Source organism: Orcinus orca, chromosome 8, assembly GCF_937001465.1.
Source record: "Orcinus orca chromosome 8, mOrcOrc1.1, whole genome shotgun sequence".
In the NCBI taxonomy this organism is placed as follows: domain Eukaryota; kingdom Metazoa; phylum Chordata; class Mammalia; order Artiodactyla; family Delphinidae; genus Orcinus; species Orcinus orca.
The window spans coordinates 7,362,348-7,379,832 of NC_064566.1; the positions used below are offsets into that span (position 1 = coordinate 7,362,348).

At 51.1% G+C, this 17,485-nt stretch overlaps 1 protein-coding gene across 2 annotated transcripts; it reads left to right on the top strand.

Annotated features, from left to right (window-relative positions):
- Positions 1 to 4,901: 4,901 nt before the first annotated feature.
- Positions 4,902 to 11,374, top strand: BATF2 (basic leucine zipper ATF-like transcription factor 2). Of its 2 annotated transcripts, none has more exons than XM_004264327.4 (3): positions 4,902 to 5,057; positions 6,403 to 6,507; positions 9,467 to 11,374. In XM_004264327.4, exons 1-3 carry the CDS (start codon positions 5,019 to 5,021, stop codon positions 10,130 to 10,132), a joined length of 810 nt encoding a protein of 269 aa, XP_004264375.1. In that variant the 5' UTR covers positions 4,902 to 5,018; the 3' UTR covers positions 10,133 to 11,374. The 2 variants fall into 2 exon arrangements, with proteins under 2 accessions (XP_004264375.1, XP_012393613.1); XM_012538159.3 differs by having other exon boundaries at positions 9,470 to 11,374.
- Positions 11,375 to 17,485: the final 6,111 nt, after the last annotated feature.

Sequence of the window (17,485 nt, forward strand, 5' to 3'; positions counted from 1 at the left end):
TAAAAGAGGCAGAGCAGGGATTTGAACTCAAGCCTGTTTGGGACTTGGACCACCGGGGAAAATCCACGTGCTGTGGTCACTGCTGTCACATCCCACGAAACCCTGGGAGGCTCGCTGACTCTTCAGTGCTCAGTTGTTTATAATTTATAGTCCCTGCCCTCTTCCAGAAGTTTAAGTCGGCTTCCCAGAAAGATGTGTACGTTCAAGGAGTAGCAGAGAATCAGAAGCACAAGGCTTTGGAGGCAGCAGGGGGCCCAGCAGGACTGGGGGGTGGGAACGTGCACCAGCTCCCACCTAGGACTGGGCGGTGATGGCGTCATAGAGCCCCTGTGAAGTCACCCAGTTCCTGGGAGGCCCAGCTATTGGCAGATTCCAGCTTTAATGAGAGCCCCCAAGGTCAAGGTGCTGTGCTGAAGTGAAGGTCAATCCTTTCCTCCCTATGCCCTGGGTTGTCCCCACGATGTCACTGCCCCAGTCCTTGCCCAGCATTCAGTTCATCTGGAGTCATCCCCTTAGCAAGCCTTTCCTTTCCCACTTATGGGTCCCTGTGAAACAATAAAAAGAGAGAGGGCTGGGCTTGGTGTCAGAGACAAGTGGGGATTGAGTCCATCCCACCTGGGGATGTGACCTGGCCAAGGGATGTACCGCTGAGCGGCAGCTTCCTCATATCTGAATCTGAACCAAGGTGGTGGTGTCAGCCCAGCATTCGTTCCCCCTTCTCCTGCCAACAGCACCCCAGTACCCTCTGGAAGTTTCCCCTCCCTCACCCCCAGTCCCTTTCACCTTATCTCCTGGCCACAGTGACTGATGTCAGGAATAGCCACAGGACTAAAGCCGGACCAAGCAGAGCCAGGTCTGGGACCTTTGTTGGAAGTATTGGGAAAGTGGCAGTGGATGGAGGGATGCGCCCTCCTGGGGCAGCGAAGCTGGTGTTTCAGGTGGCCAGCTTACCACCTTGAGCCAGACCTGCCTGAGGATGTATCCAGCCGGGGGAGAGCAGATAGGGTGAGACAATGACTGCTGATGACATTGCTTGGGCATCATGATCTAGCCCACCTGAAGCTGTTATACTCGAGACTTGTCAGTAACTTAAGCTTAATTAGATCATTTAGGAAGCTAAGGATCCAGAGATAACTAATTTCCCATCTCTTATTGAGACTCCTTTGTAAGCATGAGAAATTTTTAGCAGATTTCATCAAATATTAAGTGCTGCTTCTTACATATGGACACAATCATTAACCCTCTTTTCATCAAATGTATTTCATTAGAAAAAAAACTCATCCCTGTTCTTGCATTCTGCCGTTTTTTCTTAGAATAATAATAATAAAATACAAGCCTGCTGTATGTGAGCAAAAAATTCATCAGTCGTTTATTAAGTGCATTTATTAAGTGCATTTATTAAGTCATTATTAAGTGCATTGAACAGATGATTATGGGACTTACTGTGTGCCAAGCACAGTTCTAAGCCCTTTACATATATTACTTCATTAAATACTTATATTATTACAGTGAGGCATAAAGAGGTTAAATGACTTGCTCAAGATCAAGTTCCAGGCCCTGGGATCAAGCCCCTCCCCCCATTCTTCAATGTCTTTCCCAAAGAGCTCTTTCTCTGCAAAGCCTTTTCTGATCTCCCCAACAGGAAGTGCCCCCTGGCCACCCCAGATGCCCTCACAGAGGCAGGCTGTCACCCTCCTGCCCTGCCCTGCAAGTCAATGTGCTGGGCATGTGTCCTACACCCCATCTGGTTGTGAACCCCTCTCAGCTGAGGCTTAGCTTCCACACAGGCCCATCCATGGTTGTGGGCAGGAAGTCGACAGCCAGCCTCAGCCCCACCAGCAGTCGCCTGGCCTCTTTCTCTGCTCTCCATCATCCGAACTCCCTCGAGGTGCCCTGAGGAGGCAAATGAGGGGTGCTCATGGTGGGGGACCTGGAGAGAGGGGTCCTCATCCCCGGGCAGCTGAAGACCGCAGGCATCTCTCCAAGCCCAGGAGGCGTGGGAAGGAATTGGGACAGGGTATCAATGCATCCTGGCCTCTCCCAAACCAGCTGTGTGACTGTCACCTCCCGGTGCCTCAGTTTCCTCACTGGTAAAATGAGGAGGATGGTTAGGGAGAGTCCCTCAGGAACCTAGGAAAGTTCCTGTGGGAATGAGTAAAGCAGAAGTTTTTTACTCATCCAGGAAGCTTTTGGGGTTCCCGGATGGCAAGCTGCCTGCTGGATTTCACTTACGTATTCATTAATGGAGCGCCTATTATGTGGTGGCAGTGTCTGAGGCACTGGGGATGCTTCAGAGAGTAAGATGGGCAACGATCCGGCTGCCCAGGAGCTCACTCTGCAGCTCTGGTTTGGGGAGGCCTCTGAGCCTCCACCCACAGGGGGCAGCAGGTTTGGGACTAAAGGACCAGGCCCTTCCATGCTGGGTGTGGAGAAAGACTGAGGGTTTGGAGGAGAGAAGAGCGTCCTCCCACCAGCTCTGCCCCCTTCCGCCAGGTGACCTTGCCTCTCTGGGCATTAGCTCCTCACCTTCTAAGTGAGAGTTTGGACTGGTTGGCCCTGAAGCCTGCTCTGCCAGCTTTCCATGGCCATTCATGGTTAAACATTACCCACTCTGTGTCCCTCCCTCCCTGCCACTCCTCAGGGAGATCAAGCCATAAACGCTGCCTTCTTCCATCTTCCTTCAGGTCTGTGGGCCTCTGAGAGGGGCCACAGGCATACTTGCTGACTGTCTCCTCTACACCTGAAGCCAGGGTCTTGAGAGGGGAAGACTGGTGGTCCAGGTCTGGGGCTGGGGGCTTAGAGTGGGGATACTTGGGCCCTAGCCTCCCCCCACCCCATCTGCCTCCAGATGTTTTTTCTTGGTTACATCATGCAAGGCTCTCTGGATCCTTCCCTGAGGAGCTCATGGCTTAATGAGCCCCTCAGGTGCCCTCCTCAGGCAAGATGCCTCAGCCCTCCTGGTTTCTGGGAAACAAAAATAACTCAGAGAGGCTCCTCTCCCATGCCCTTCACAAGCAAGGAGGGCCAGGCCCAGCTGTCATGCCCAGCCCCACCCACCCAGGTGTTTTAAATTATGAGGCTGCATAATTAATCCTGTGTACCCATAAATCTCAGGAGTGGGAATGGATCCTAGCCAATATGCAAAGAGCTCTCTTCTCATCTCATTCTTTTCAGTCTTCAAATCAACTTTATAAGTAGGTATAATTTCTTGGTCATCCACAGCATGCATACAAGAACACTGAGGCTCCAGGTGATAGACCTGGTGAGTAGAGTGCCAGGTATCAGAGTCAAGTCTGACTCTAAAGCCCAAACTGGTTTCATACCCACTTCATAGCATAGCAAGAGACTATTACAGTTAATGCCCTGCTCATGACAGACATCACTAATCAATCATGGGATGGCAGACATTGCTGATCAATTGCAGTGTTCTTTTCTAGTAAGTTCAGAGGCAGCTGTGAACTCCTAAACACAGTACTCCAGGACACCATTTCCTATCAGAAGATCGAATCCACAGTATTTGCCATTCCGGTGAGCCCACACCATCAGCCTTGAGTCCTCAGGACTCAGGCACAACCCCCAGATGCTCTAGTCAGCAGGGCACAGGACTCTTCACTGTACATCAGTTGCTGTGTTGTTCTTGGAGAGGGATTAATGGCTCCACCATCCCCTGAACTGTTGTCCCTTCCAAGCATGGCCTCTCTTAGAGACACAACAACCATACAGGTTTGCTTGGGGCTTCAGGTTTTTTTAGGTCTTTAATAGAAGTTTTTATTATGAAACATTCAGGTATACCCCAAAGTGTAGTTAATAATATTATCACAGACAATTGTGTTCCCACAGTTGAAGCAACAAAACATCCCTGACACAACCGAAATCCCTGTGTGTCCCCTTCAGTCCATCTCTACCTCCACCCCCGCCAGGCTACCACCCTCTGAATTTTGTGGTTCTCATTCTCAGGCATATTTTTATATTTTTCTCACATAATTACATATCCATATTATTCAACATTACAGAAATTATTTTTGTTCAGATCTTGTTGCCACTTGTCATTTTCATACAATTGGATGTTATGAACTTTTAGGCACGATGGTAAGTGCAGCTTTGAATCTTCCACCGTATCATAATTGTGAATATTTGTTGAGCCCTCATTCTACACCAGGCATGCTTTTAGGTGCCTTACCTGCCTTAACTCATTTAACCTTCACAACAAAATTATTTTTATCCCCACTTTACAGATTTAGAAACAGAGGCACAGAAAGGTGAAATCATGTACCCGAGTCACATAGCTTGGAAGCTGTGCTCTTAATTGCTAGACATCACTCTCTCTACTGCTGCGTGGTCTGTTGTATGAAAACACAGTCATTAGCCATCTGTTCTCCTATTTAAGGGCCGTTGCTTATTTTTGCAGACATGCCTCAACTTTAGTCTCACAGGGTTTGGGGGCGGTTGTATTATCTTGCTTAGTTCCAACATCAAGCCTGTGAGGGGATGTCTGTATCATCTCCCTTTACAAATGAGGAAGCTAAGGCTCAGAGAGGGTAAATTGCCTTCTCAAAGCTGCACAGCTCCAGCAAACCAGAGGTGGACTGTGAACCTGGGCTCCTGCAACTGTAGAGACCAGGGGTTCTCCCGTATCCCATGTGAGCCCTCGGTCCCCCACTGGCTTCCTCTTGGCTCTGTCCATGGCAGCCTGCCCTCACTCTCCCAGAACACCCCTCCCCACACCTGGCATCCGGGCTCCTCCTCTCGCCACCCTCCACCGTCCTCCTTCCAGAGAAGGGGCCCAACCGGAAGGCCAGTTCGTGTTAGGAAATTCCAGCCACATGAGCCAACCCAAGCCTGGGATTCTGAGCAGCCGGTGGCTTTAGGAGAAACTGAAACTTGGCTTGCTGGGGGTGGAGTGGTCACGGGGAATTTAAAGAGCTGCCACTTCCTGGGGTTCCCAGAGGGTACTGGGAGGTCACAGCGGAGGAGGGACGCCCTGAACCGGGTGTGAGCCTCTGTTCTCCTGCCCCACCATGCACCTCTGTGGGGCTGATGGGCCGCTGATCAGGATGGTGAGTACAGGGGCCAGGTTCAGGGGATGAGAAGGGGAATATGCCCCAGGGTGCCCGGTGCCAGCTCTGTTCACATGGGCTGTGTGGCCGAGGGCTCACACACCCTCTCTCTGGGCCTCAGTTTCTCCAGGGGATTGGATCGAGGGCTTTCCTGCTCTCACATTGCAATCCAGCCTCCAGTTTAGAACTTAGCCTCTGAATACTGCTCTCTCCTAACCTACCTGTTTGCTCACTGCCATTAGAGGAGGCTTCTCTTTCCTCCCCAAGTTCTCTAGCCATGGTTCCCTTGGAACCTTGCCTCTCTCCCAGGACCCAGGTACCAGAGGCCCACCCACTTCTCTCTCTGCAGGTCTTTCCCCCAGGCTCCAGTCTCTCAGTCCCCACATCACCAAGAAGGGGCCTGCTATGGCCATGAACCTAGGAGCACAGAATCCTCCACCAGGGAGGCCAGGGTCTTGCCTGAGGTCCCTACACTCAGAACACACCTCCCAGAGTGACCTGTGGGAGGGCGAGTTGGGCTGTGGGGTCTCCAATGTTCCCTCTTGTCTGACCTTCCAGAGCCCTGGGCATTTGGGTTAAACATTTCATCTAAGTTTCATGAACCCCAGTGTAGGGGGAGGGTCACAGCTGTCAACCTTTGAGTCCACTCTTCTATCAGAAGGGACTCGATTCACCCATTCTAGGCTGCTGTCCCCCTAGAATGCGAGCAACTTGAGGGCGGGAAGTTTTGCCTCTTTTCTTTGCTGCTGTGTCCCCATAGCTCAGTGTGTGGCACATAGTAGGTGCACAAGAAATATTTGTTGCGTTGCGTAAGTGAATATCAGCTTTGGGCCTGAGCTAGGCATGGGAATATGGAGTGAAATCAGAACCCCCGCCCTGCCCTTACAGACAGAGCTCATGGCTAGAGAAATCAACACCTTGACCGTGGAAGTAATAGCGATCAGAACAAGAGCGGCTGGCTTTTATTAACCCCTACCTGCTTTATGTCCTGCGAGGAAGGCGCTGGTGCCTCCACTGTATGGATCAGGTAGCTGGGCACAGAGAAGTGAGTGATCTGCTCAGAGTAGCACGGCTGATAAGGAGACGGTGGGTGTGAAGTCGGTCCTGTCTGGGTCTGAATCCTCGCTTGTGCTGCCCCATCGTGAGCTGTGAGCAGGACACGTGGGTGAGGCTGGCAATCCACCGAGGAGTGCTGTGTCTGCGATGGGGTGTGTGGACACCGAGGGAGCCAGAGAGGGCTTCGAGGAGGAGGGGGACCCTCGGGGACTTGATTCAAGAAGGGCATGGCTTTACAGCTAGCCAGCCCCTGCCAGGACCCCTGAGCTTTTGGCCTGTCTCCCTACAGGACCCTGACGAACATCAGAGGCAGCTGAAGAAGAAACAGAATAACCGTGCGGCCGCCCAGAGGAGCCGACAGAAGCACACGAACAAGGCGGATGCCCTGCACCAGGTGGGGGATGCCTCCCTTCCCATTCCTGATGTCACTTACCTGGCCCGGCCACCTCTTCTCTGTCCCGCCCATGAGCAGTTCCCCCTGCACTGCCGTATGTGCCAGGGGGCCTGAGTTTGGGAGGAGGGAAGGGCTTTGCAACTGAGATTTGGAAATTCCTGGGTGTTGAGTGGAAACCGTGTGCCAGACACACATTGGGCTCCAGGGACATGACAGTGCATCCTCAGCCCGGGCCTACCCTCAAGGCACCTCCAATTTAGGGGGAGGAGACAAGGAGGGAGGCAAACAGGGAAAACCTGGCTCAGTGGCCAGCTGAGGCACTGGTTACAATGCAGCTCCTGGCCCCTCCCCACCCAGGACCCACCTCAGGAGGTGCTGCACTCTGATGGACGGGTTCTGATGGGTTTGGCCAAGACCGCGCTGTGAGAAACCGGTTCAGGGTTAAGACGGGCTGGCGTTAGAGTCCCAGCTGGGGCACTCATTAGCTGCAAGGCGCTTCCTTCACTGAGCTTCACTGTCCTCATCTGAAAACGGGGACAGTAATCCCTGCCCACTGGCAGGACCCTTATGGAGACTAAAGAAGGCAAAGGAGCCCGGTGGGAAGGGGGAGGGCTCCACTCACGCTTGCCTCTTCACCTTGGATGGTAACCTGACCTTGGAGCTTCCCTTCTACCCTATGCAGAGAGAAAGGACAGCACCAGTTCCATCCCAGGGGCTCGATTAGGCTGGGTTCAGGACCTGGCCTTTGGGAGGGCTGCATACACGTTAGTCCTTACAGCAATGAGTAACATTCAGAGCCCTCCACACCCAAAGGCCCTACACTCTCTGTAACCCCGCCCCCACCTGTCCACTGCCCTCTCCTAACATCCTACACCCTGTTCTCTCCGTTCCTTCACTGGCCAAGCACATCCAGCCTCAGGGGCTCCCCCTGGCTGCTCTGTCTACCTTCAGACAGCAGCCTAGCTAGATCCTCACTTCTTTCTGGTTGTTGGTTCAAATGTCACGTCCTCAGAAGGAGGTGGTCTTTCTAAACATCTGATCTAAAGAGACCTCTCCCATTACTCGGCTTTATCTTTCTGGTTATTACTGACTTTCTATCACATATTTAGATGTGATCACTGCTTGTCTTCCCCACCAGACTGTAAGCACTCTGAGGGCAGGGACCTATTCTGTTCCCTGCTGTTTCCCCATCACCTGGACCAGTGCCTGATAAATAGAAGGGACTCAATAATTCCCTGTGGAGCGAATGATAGAGTCAGGGTAAAGTGCTTTGGGAACACATAGGTGGGAGCAACACACGGGTAGTTGGGTCAAGGTGGTATAGAGATGAAGCCTGAACTGGTTTTCAGGGATGAATAGGAGTTTTCCAAATGGATGAAGGTAAGGAAAGGCATTTCAGGCAAGTGAAATAGGGCTGGCGTGGCCATAAGAGAGTAACACCCTGTAGAATGCATGACAATGAGGACTGATGCCCGGGATGGCGCCTGCCTGGCAGCGGTAGAGACTCCATGCGTTCGTTTATTCCTTCCTTCCAGAAATGCCTATTGAGTATCTCCTGTGTGGCAAGCACAGTTCTAAGCATTGGAGATACAGCTGTGACGACAGCAGACAAAAGCCCAGCTCACCCTCCCCAGGGCTCGTATTTTCATGGGGGGGCCGGACAAATAAATGACCTATGAGGTATTTGGGATATCAGATGGTGATACGTACTTTGGTAAAAAGTAAAGCAGGGAAGAGGGAAGGGACTGCGGCACGTGGGGTGATAGAAACCTAACTAGGGAAGCCGTCCCGGAGGAGGTGACATTTGAGCAGCCTGAAGGTGGCGAATGAATGAGTGAACGAATGAGTGAGGAGCGAGTGACTCAATTTCTGGAGGTGAATTGAAGCCTTTGGAGAATTTAGGTGAAGGGTGACCTAATGACATGTTTTTAAAATGTCTCCACATTCCACGGCAGAAACCAGCTTGGGAGTGGGGCTGCGGGTGGCTTTGGGGCCTGTTAGAACTTTGAGTCCATGGCTTAAGCGACATTTTAATGCGAAACACCCTTGCAGCTTCTTCTTTTAAAAAGTGTCCATAAAGGGGGGTAGGTGGGGGAGGGAGCCAAAGGAAGTCACTGAGCCTGATGAGCTGTGGAAATAAAGTTCCTTCTGCGTTTTCCACCATTGCTGTCATCACAAATGGTTGTTTAGAACTGCTGTCCCACTGGGACAGAACCCAGGGTTCAGCAGAACAGAACCTAAATGCGGAACAGAACACACCTGTGCTGCCAACCTGTAAAACATGACCCTGGACTCCGGCCACGGTGCCTCAGTGGGAAAGTTCTGGGCACTGGGGAGGTCTGGCAGTGGCACTAAGCCGCCTAGAGGTGTCCAGGACAGAGGACATCTAAGTTGTCACAAGAAGGCCGTGTCAGGATTAGCCCAAGGATGGGGGTGCTGGAAGTGTCCAGGCAGGGGAGAACGGAAGTGTGGCAAGGAAGCAGCGTCCATATGGGGAACAGGAAGTAGGGGCATCAAGAGAAGTCGGAGAGATAAAACTGGAGGTGTGAACTGGGGCCACCATGCACAGGGAGTCATTAGAGACTTTAAAGGGCTTTAATGTTCGATTAACGACGCAATCACTGAATGTCTCCTCTGGGCCAAGAGATCTGGGTGGTTTGGGGGGCGCGCCAGTTAGGAGGCTGGTGGAGCTCCCAGGTGAGTGGAGATCCCAGGCTGACTAGCTCAGGGACCTGGCAGCAGGGATGGAGAGCAGGCAGATCTGAGCCCTAGCAGGAGGGTGAGTTGGGGGGACTTGCTGGTGTTACGGAAGCCTGGCCAGAGAGCCAAAGGGCATTCAGACGGTGGTGGCATCCTTCCTCCTAAATCGAGGACCCTGGGGGATTGGGAAATAGGGCTCTTGCTGGGCCCCTGATTCTGGCTGACATAACGCTCCCCACCCATCTGCTTCTCCCCCCAGCAGCATGAGTCACTGGAGAAACACAACCACACCCTGCGGAAGGAGATCCAGGCCCTTCAGGCTGAGCTGGCGTGGTGGAGTCGGACCCTGCACATGCATGAGCGCCTGTGCCCCATGGACTGTGCCTCCTGCTTGGCTCCAGTGTCCCCTGGCTGCTGGGGCCAGGCTGAGTGGCCCCCAGGCCCCGTGTGCCCTGGACAACATGGCTGCCAGGAACAGCCAGGCCCGTTCCGGACCCCGGTCTCCTCTCCGATGGCTCTGCAGCTCTCTCCAGATCCACAGCCTCATGGTTCCCTTGGCCTCCTCTTGTCCCCTCTGCCCTCACTGTCCCTTGGTCCTGCCCCTGTCACTGCATCCTCTGCCCAGCCGTCCCCTAGCCCTGTCCAATCTGCCTCGCCCACTGGCTCCGGCCTGCTGAGGTCTTCCTCCAAGCTCAGCACCCTCCTGCCCAGCCCCCCAGCCCAACCTCCCCCTCTACAGTCCCTCGGGCTGGAGCACCCCACCAGGGGGAAGCTGGCGTCCTCAACCCACAGCCCCTCAGCTCCTCTGGGGCTGGGCTTTCTGCAGGGCAGGGAGCATAAAGCCTGCTTCCCCAGCAACAGATCAGCAAGGGCCCCACCCCCTCTGGCCTTCCCCCTGCTCTCCTCTGCTCAAGTCTACTTCTAACCTGGCCCCCAGAGCTGGGCTGGCCCCTTCCTTGGACTCAGGAAGCAGCCTCAGCACGTGGGCATCTCCTCTGTTGCCACTGGAAGCTGCCTTTATTGGCTGACCAGCTGAACCAGTATTTCACCAGGGAAAGGAAGCCGTTACTGTGTGCCCACCACTCTGCCAGGTCCTGTCACCGCTACTTTCTTATTTCAACCTCATGGTCATCCTGCAGAATCCAGACTGTCAGTCTGTTTTTCAGGAGTGGGAAGGAGACAGGCTCAGAGAAGCCAGATGACTTGGCTAAGGTCACACAGCCTTTCTTGGGACCTGAAACACCATGATCTGCTCCTCCTCCTAGTGGGGTCATGGCCCAGGCACCGCAGGGGCTGAAGTCCTAGAAACTGAGAACTGGTGTGAGAGGCTTAAGTGCTGGGAGTGGGGAGGGGCTCTCCCTTCTGCTTTGTGATTCCCAGGGCCACAGAGCCCTGCAGTCTCTGAAACCTTGCCCTTTCTGGGGCTGGTCCAGAGTCCAAGCCTGGGTGGGGAGAGGCCAGGCAGGAGCCCAGAAGTGAATTCTTTCTGTTCTTTTCAGTGCCAAAGAACTGAACCTGAGGGTTGGAGTTGGGGACAAGCCTGGAGCAGTCCCCCCTGGGATTTCTACATGCTGAGTACCCATAGCCATACCGTGACCTTGGGGAGATTGCGAAGGGTTAGCTCTCCAGGCTACTCCCCAATAACTCTCTGCCTCCCCCCTCCTCCCAGGGCCATGGTGGGTGGACTTCTGAGAGCATTCATGTCACGCACAAAAGGCAGGTGGAAAGAATGAGGGAAGGACCAGGTGCAAAGTTATGTTTAAGCAAGTGCTGGACTTGAACCTGGCCGCGGTGAGAACTGTGTCTTCTCCGGTATCACCCCCATCCCTGTGCAGCCCTCAGGCCCTCATTACCCTCAGGCCCCTCTGAGCAGTGCCCCTCATTGCTCTTTGGCCTGATGGCAGCTGGAAGAGCAGGGGCTTGGGGCTAGGTGGGAGCTCAGCTGTAGCGCCTGCTCGGGGATGGGGGTGGGTTGGGGGGTGGCGGGTTCTCATTCAGACTCAGGACAAACACTGTAAGGGGCCTGAGATGAGAAACTCCGGCTCTTCACCCAGATTTTCACACACATGTAAACAGACACTATGCTAGTATTTGACACACTCCAGGATGCTGAGTACAAGTCTTGGTACCTAGACTTTATGGTTAATAAAGTGTTGTCCAATTCTTTTTGCTTTGGTTAGTTGTTTAAAGCTCTGGCTGTACTTTGTACTATTGAAACCAAAGGGCCTTTTCAAAAAGAGGGAATAGTCTAGAATCTCAGAGGCAGGTGATCCCTCGTAGACCTCCTAATCCAACCCCCCTCCCATACTGCAGATGAGGAAACTGAGGCCTCGAGATGGGATGGAAGTGCTTGGACTCATGCAGTAAGAGGAGGTGTCATGGCCACAGGATTGTGGATGGCTGCAGAGCTGGGGTCACCAGTAGGTTCAGGGAGAACAGACTGGTGGGAGGGAAGCCAAGATGCTGTTGGTTGGAGGTCTGGGACAAGAGTCGATATGCTGTACGGTGCTCCAGGACTCACAGGGAGATGAGGATACTGTGGCCTGGCTTGTGTCTATATACCCTAAAATTTGTCAGGCACTCTGTGTTTAACTCGGGTTAACTCAATGATGGCTCTAATAACTCTGCAAGGTAGATATACTTATTACCCCTCTGTTTGGAAGGGGAAAGTGAAGCCCAGAGGTGTTAAGGTCACATAGCGAGGAAATGGTATAGGGTCAATGTAACTTTTAGGAGCACTTAACCACAGGTGATCCTGCCTTCTACCTTCCCGGAACCTTCCCTGTAGGCCCGGAATGGAGGGGCCGAAACATGCCCATAGATGTGACCCAAGAAGGTAAAACCCTACTTTAAGCTCAAAACAAGAGAGGGGAGTCACTTAATTAACGTTGGTACACTCATACCCTGAACAGATGCTAAGAACAAAGAATGCTTTGAAGAATATTTAGTGAGGTGAGAAAATGCTTATGACATATCAAGCAGAAAAAATAGAATGTGCAACTGTCACTACAGTGTGATATTATGTTTGTTTAAAAATATAGACAGAATCAAAGGAGGTGTTGTAGATTCTTGAGGGAGATGAGCTAATATCTGTGAATTCCCAAACTGTAAACACAGCTACCACTGTAGCAGAAGCCTTCCACATGGTTGAATATATCCTAGAAATCTGTATCTGGGTGTATCTATTGCTGCGTAACAAATTATTCCAAAACTCAGTGGCTTAATCAACAAACATGTATCATCTCAGTCCCTGTGGAGTGGGAATCTGGGCATAGCTTAGCAGGTACCCCGGCTCAGGGTGTCTCACGGGCTCCAGTCTAAGTGTTGTCCAGGGCTGCAATCATCTGAAGGCTCAAGTGGGAGGATCCACCTCCAAGCTCACTTGTGTGGCTGTCTGCGGGCCTCAGAAGGTCCACCCCCAAGCTTATTCACAAGGTTGTTGGCAGGATTGAGTTTCTGGAGGGCTGTTGGACTGACGACCTCAGGTTCTTTTGCTTTTCTTTTTAATATTTATTTATTTATTTGGCCGTGCAGGGTCTTAATTGCAGCACACGAGATCTAGTTCCCTAACTAGGGATCAAACCTGGGCCCCCTGCACTGGGAGCGCAGAGTCTTAACTGCTGGACCACCAGGGAAGTCCCCCTCAGGTTCTTATAGGCTGTTGGTTGGAGATATTATTTCCTTGCCACTTGGGCCTCTCCACAGGGCCGCTCAACATGGCAGCTGCTTCCCTCAGAGCAAGTAAGCTAGAGAGTGAGAAAAGGTGAGCGATACAGAAGCCACAGTCTTTTTGTAACCTAATTTCAGACATGACATCCTGTCACTTTTACTATATTCTATTGAGTAGAGACAACTCACTAGATACAGCCCATGCTGAAGAAGAAAAGATTACACAAGGGCATAAAACCCAGAAGGCAGGATCGTTGGGGGACATCTATCTTAGAGGCTGCCCATCACACTGGGTGACAACCAGCACTTTCTTGGATCCCTTCTTTCTCCTTTTATCATCAACACTAGCAGCTGGCTTTCTCCGGGGAGACAATTTCTTTAGAAGGAAACAATTTTGAACCTTTTGCAGCAGTGGCAATGCCCCTACAGTGGGCAGAGAGGATCTGGTAGGTTTGAGGCTGCAGCAAGGCTAGAGACCCACAGCCTCGAGGCAGCCTTGCAGCAAGTACCAAGCAGACACTCACTCCTCAGAATGACCTTTGAAGTGGTGCATGAACGGTCAGTGCTGAAATAGCAGGTAGGTGTGGGCCAAGAGTCTTCTGTGCTTTGAAAAGTAATCACTCACTGGAGGACTAAAATTTAAATTCAATTTAAACTCTTTGAGCTGTTTTTTTTTTTTTTTTCTGGTATTCACCTCTATAGTGGGTTGAATGGTAGCTCCCTAAAAGATAAGTCCACCCATAGCCTGTGAATGTGCCTTATTTGGGAAAAGGGTCTTGCCGATGTAATTAGGTTAAGAATCTCAAGATTAAATCATCCTGGATTGTCCAGGTGGGCCCTAAGTCCAATGACCAATAAGAGGAGGTTGCTAGTAATGGGAAGAGAAGACACAAAGAAGAAGGTCATGTGAAGACAGAAGCAGAGATTGGAGTTAGGCAGCCTCAAACCAAAGAACGTCTGGAACCACCAGAAGCTGGAAGAGGCAAAGAAGGCTTCTCCCCTATGGAACTTCAGAAGGAGTAGGGAGAGCCATGAGGAAGCTGTTGTACTCATCCAGGTGAGTAATGGTGGTGGCCATGACCAGGGGGTAGCAGGGAGGTGGTAAGATGAGGCCTGATTCAGGGTGTGCTTTATAGATAGAGCTGATGGGATGTGCTCATGGATTGGACGTGGGGAAAGGGAGGAAGGAAGGATGAGGCTGCAACTTGGGGCCTGAGCAACCGGTGGTTGGTAGTGCCAAAGACCAAGAAAGATTGGGAGAGGAGCACCTTGGAGTGGGTGTGTGTGGCGGGGAGGGGAGATCAGGAGGCCTGTTTTGGCCATGTCAAGTTTGAGATGCCTATTTGCCATCTAACTGAATAGAAAAAGAGTTTGGCAATTAGGGGAATGGTCAAGACTGGGTATATAAATTTGGAAGCCAGCAGTGTACAGATGGGTGGGTGGACACTGGGGACCAGATAAAATGATCTGTGAAGGCCCTTGCAGCTGTGTCTCTATGTGGGCCTCCTCTTCTTGTGCCCCAGAGCTCTCTCAGCCTGGCACTGCTTCCCTCCTGCACGCCCAGAATCTGCCCCCATCCTTTCTCGTCAAATGCTTCTTCCTCCAGGAAGCCTCCTATGACCCTCCAAGATAAAAATGACCCCCTCAGGCTCCTAATCACACCCATGTGCCTTTCACCAGCATCTATCATTTTCCTTCTTTTGTGACTGTGGCTTTTTATCTTTCCATCTCCCTCAATGGCAGCCCTCCCTCAACTAGTCAAGCCCTCCATGAGTACTTTTAAACAGCTCATTCATTGGGAGGCAGTAAGGCATGATGGTGAGAGAGCTTGAGCTCCAGGGTCAGATAGGATTGGGTTCATGTCCCAGCTCCACTACTTCCTGGCTCAACTTCTTCAAGCCTCAGATTTCTTATCTGAAAAATGGGAACTGAAAAATGTACCCACCCACAATCTACCCTATGTATATGTGTGTATGTGTATACATATCCATATATACATGTAAATATAATATATATTATATATATAATAGAAAAGCATATGTTCACCAAAAGACATGAACAGAATTTTTATATCAGGAATATGGATAAGGGTAGAAAACTGGAAACAACCCAAATGCCCCATCACGAGTATAACGAATAGGGACTTCCCTGGTGGCGCAGTGGTTAAGAATCCGCCTGCCAATGCAGGGGACGTGAGTTCGAGCCCTTGTCCAGGAAGATCCCACATGCTGTGGAGCAACTAAGCCCGTGAGCCACAACTACTGAGCCTGCGCTCTAGAGCCCGCAAGCCACAACTACTGAGCCCACGTGCCACAACTACTGAAGACCGCGCGCCTAGAGCCCGTGCTCCACAATGAGGGAAGCCACTGCAATGAGAAGCCCACGCACCGCAACGAAGAGTAGTCCCCGCTCGCCGCAACTAGAGAAAGCCCGCGCGCAGCAACGAAGACCCAACTCAGCCAAAAATAAAAAAATAAATAAAAAGTTTAAAAGTAGAAAATAGCTAATCTATGCTGTTAAAAGTCAGGTTTATGGTTACAGTTGGAGGATAGAACCTCGAAGGGGACAGGAGGGGCCTCTGGGGTGCTGGTAATGTTCTGTTTCTTGAGCTTTGTGGTGGTTACATGAATATATTCACTGTACGAAAATTCACTGAGCTGTATGTTTATGATATGTGCTCTTTCCTGTTATGTCTTATATACTTCAATAGAAAGAGGGTGGATGTAAGGAGCACATCACAGTCCCTGGCATATAGCAAGTGAGCAATAAATATAAGCTACCGCAAAGGAATGAATGAAAGAACCCATGCCTTGGCCCCAAGTGAAGCCATTAACAATCAGAACCATGGACAGGTCAGAATCTGCATTCAAGGATGGCTGGAGGAAAAGGAAGAGATCTCTGGTCTGATACAGGGGACTCGAGGCAGGAGAGAATCTAAGACATTTCCTCTGAGATTAGCAGTTCAGTTCCTTCTGAAGGGCACGCCTATCATGCAGAAAGGAGAATATTCCTAGGGGACCATGGGTATCCGTGTGTGTGTTCATGCAGAATTTCATTCCATTTTAAAAAGTCTGCAGCCCCTTGTTTTCCTAAGCCAGTGAATGCTGAAATCTCCCTAGAGAGGCCAATCCTGGATCCAGGACATCCCCATCTTGCTCAGGTTCTTGCAGGCTTTGCTCACAATCTTGGGCTTGTGTTTATCTAGTTAGTGGGGAGAGGGAAGGACTCCAGGCAGGGTAAAAATAACCTATGACGGAAGATTTCTCAGTCATACGCAGGCTCCAGGAAGGAAGGCATATTTTGTGTCAATTTAATGAGCTGCTTCATCTGGTAGTGATTTCCCTGTTGCTGGGAGCATCCACACAGAGGCTTCACAAAAACCTGCCAGGATACTGCAAGGAGGACTCCTACAACATGAAGAACTTACCCAGGTGAATGCTGAGGGCACGCCAAGACTAAAATTCTATTATTTAATTCAACACAAAATTTCCTTGAATGCATGAACTGCTTCTCTCTGCACTGCTCCTCTCACAAGTATGTTTCCTTTTCCCTAAGACTTAAAATATTTCATGCTCAGTAGGAAATTTGAAAAGCCAGGGGGAAATTATCTATACCATTGAATACTACTCAGCAATAAAAAGGAGTGAATTACAGAGACACATACCAACTTGGATGGATCTCAAGGGCATTATGCTGAGTGGAAAAAGACAATTTCAAAAGGCCACCTACTGTAAGATTCCACTATGTAACATTCTCAAAATGACAAAATTATGGAGAACAGATTAGTGGTGGCAAAACTAATCCCATCACCATAACACCCCAGACTGCGAGCCACGTGGCACAGAGCAGTCCTCTTGGGTTCTCTTACCCTCCTGTTCTCCACCGAGGCACCCCTTCCTAATGAAGTCTCTTGCTTTGTCAGCACGTGTGTCTCCTCGGAAAATTCATTTCTGAGTGTTAGACAAGAGCCCACTCTCAGGCCCTGGAAGGGGTCCACCTTCCTGCAACGAAATGGCTTAATAATTCACAACACCGTCAGAATTTGATCAGCAGGAAGTGGATGGGAATGTGCTGGGCTTTGGAATCACATAGACCCATACCCATCTGAGTGTTCCAGTTCTTTTATATATTTATTTATTTATTTATTTTTGGCTGCATTGGGTCTTAGTTGCTGCGCACGGGCTTTCTCTAGCTGTGGCAAGCGGGGGTGCTCTTTGTTGTGGTGTGTGGGCTTCTCATTGCGGGGGCTTCTCTTGTTGCGGAGCACAGGCTCTAGGCGCGCGGACTTCAGTAGTTGTGGCTCGGAGGGCTCTAGAGCGCAGGCTCGGTAGTTGTGGCTTGTGAGCTTAGTTGCTCCGCAGCATGTGGGATCTTCCCGGACCAGGGCTGGAACCCGTGTCCCCTGCATTAGCAGGCAGATTCTTAACCACTGCGCCACCAGGGAAGCCCAGTGTTGTAGTTCTTGAATGTCCACAAGTCGCTCCCGTTTTGGAGCCTCTTTAGAACTGAGATATTAATACTGCTGTACAGCACCGGGGTGAGGACTAAAGGAGAGCGTGTAGGAAAAGTGCTACCACGACGCTCCACACACAGTAGGGGCTCCGCGGTC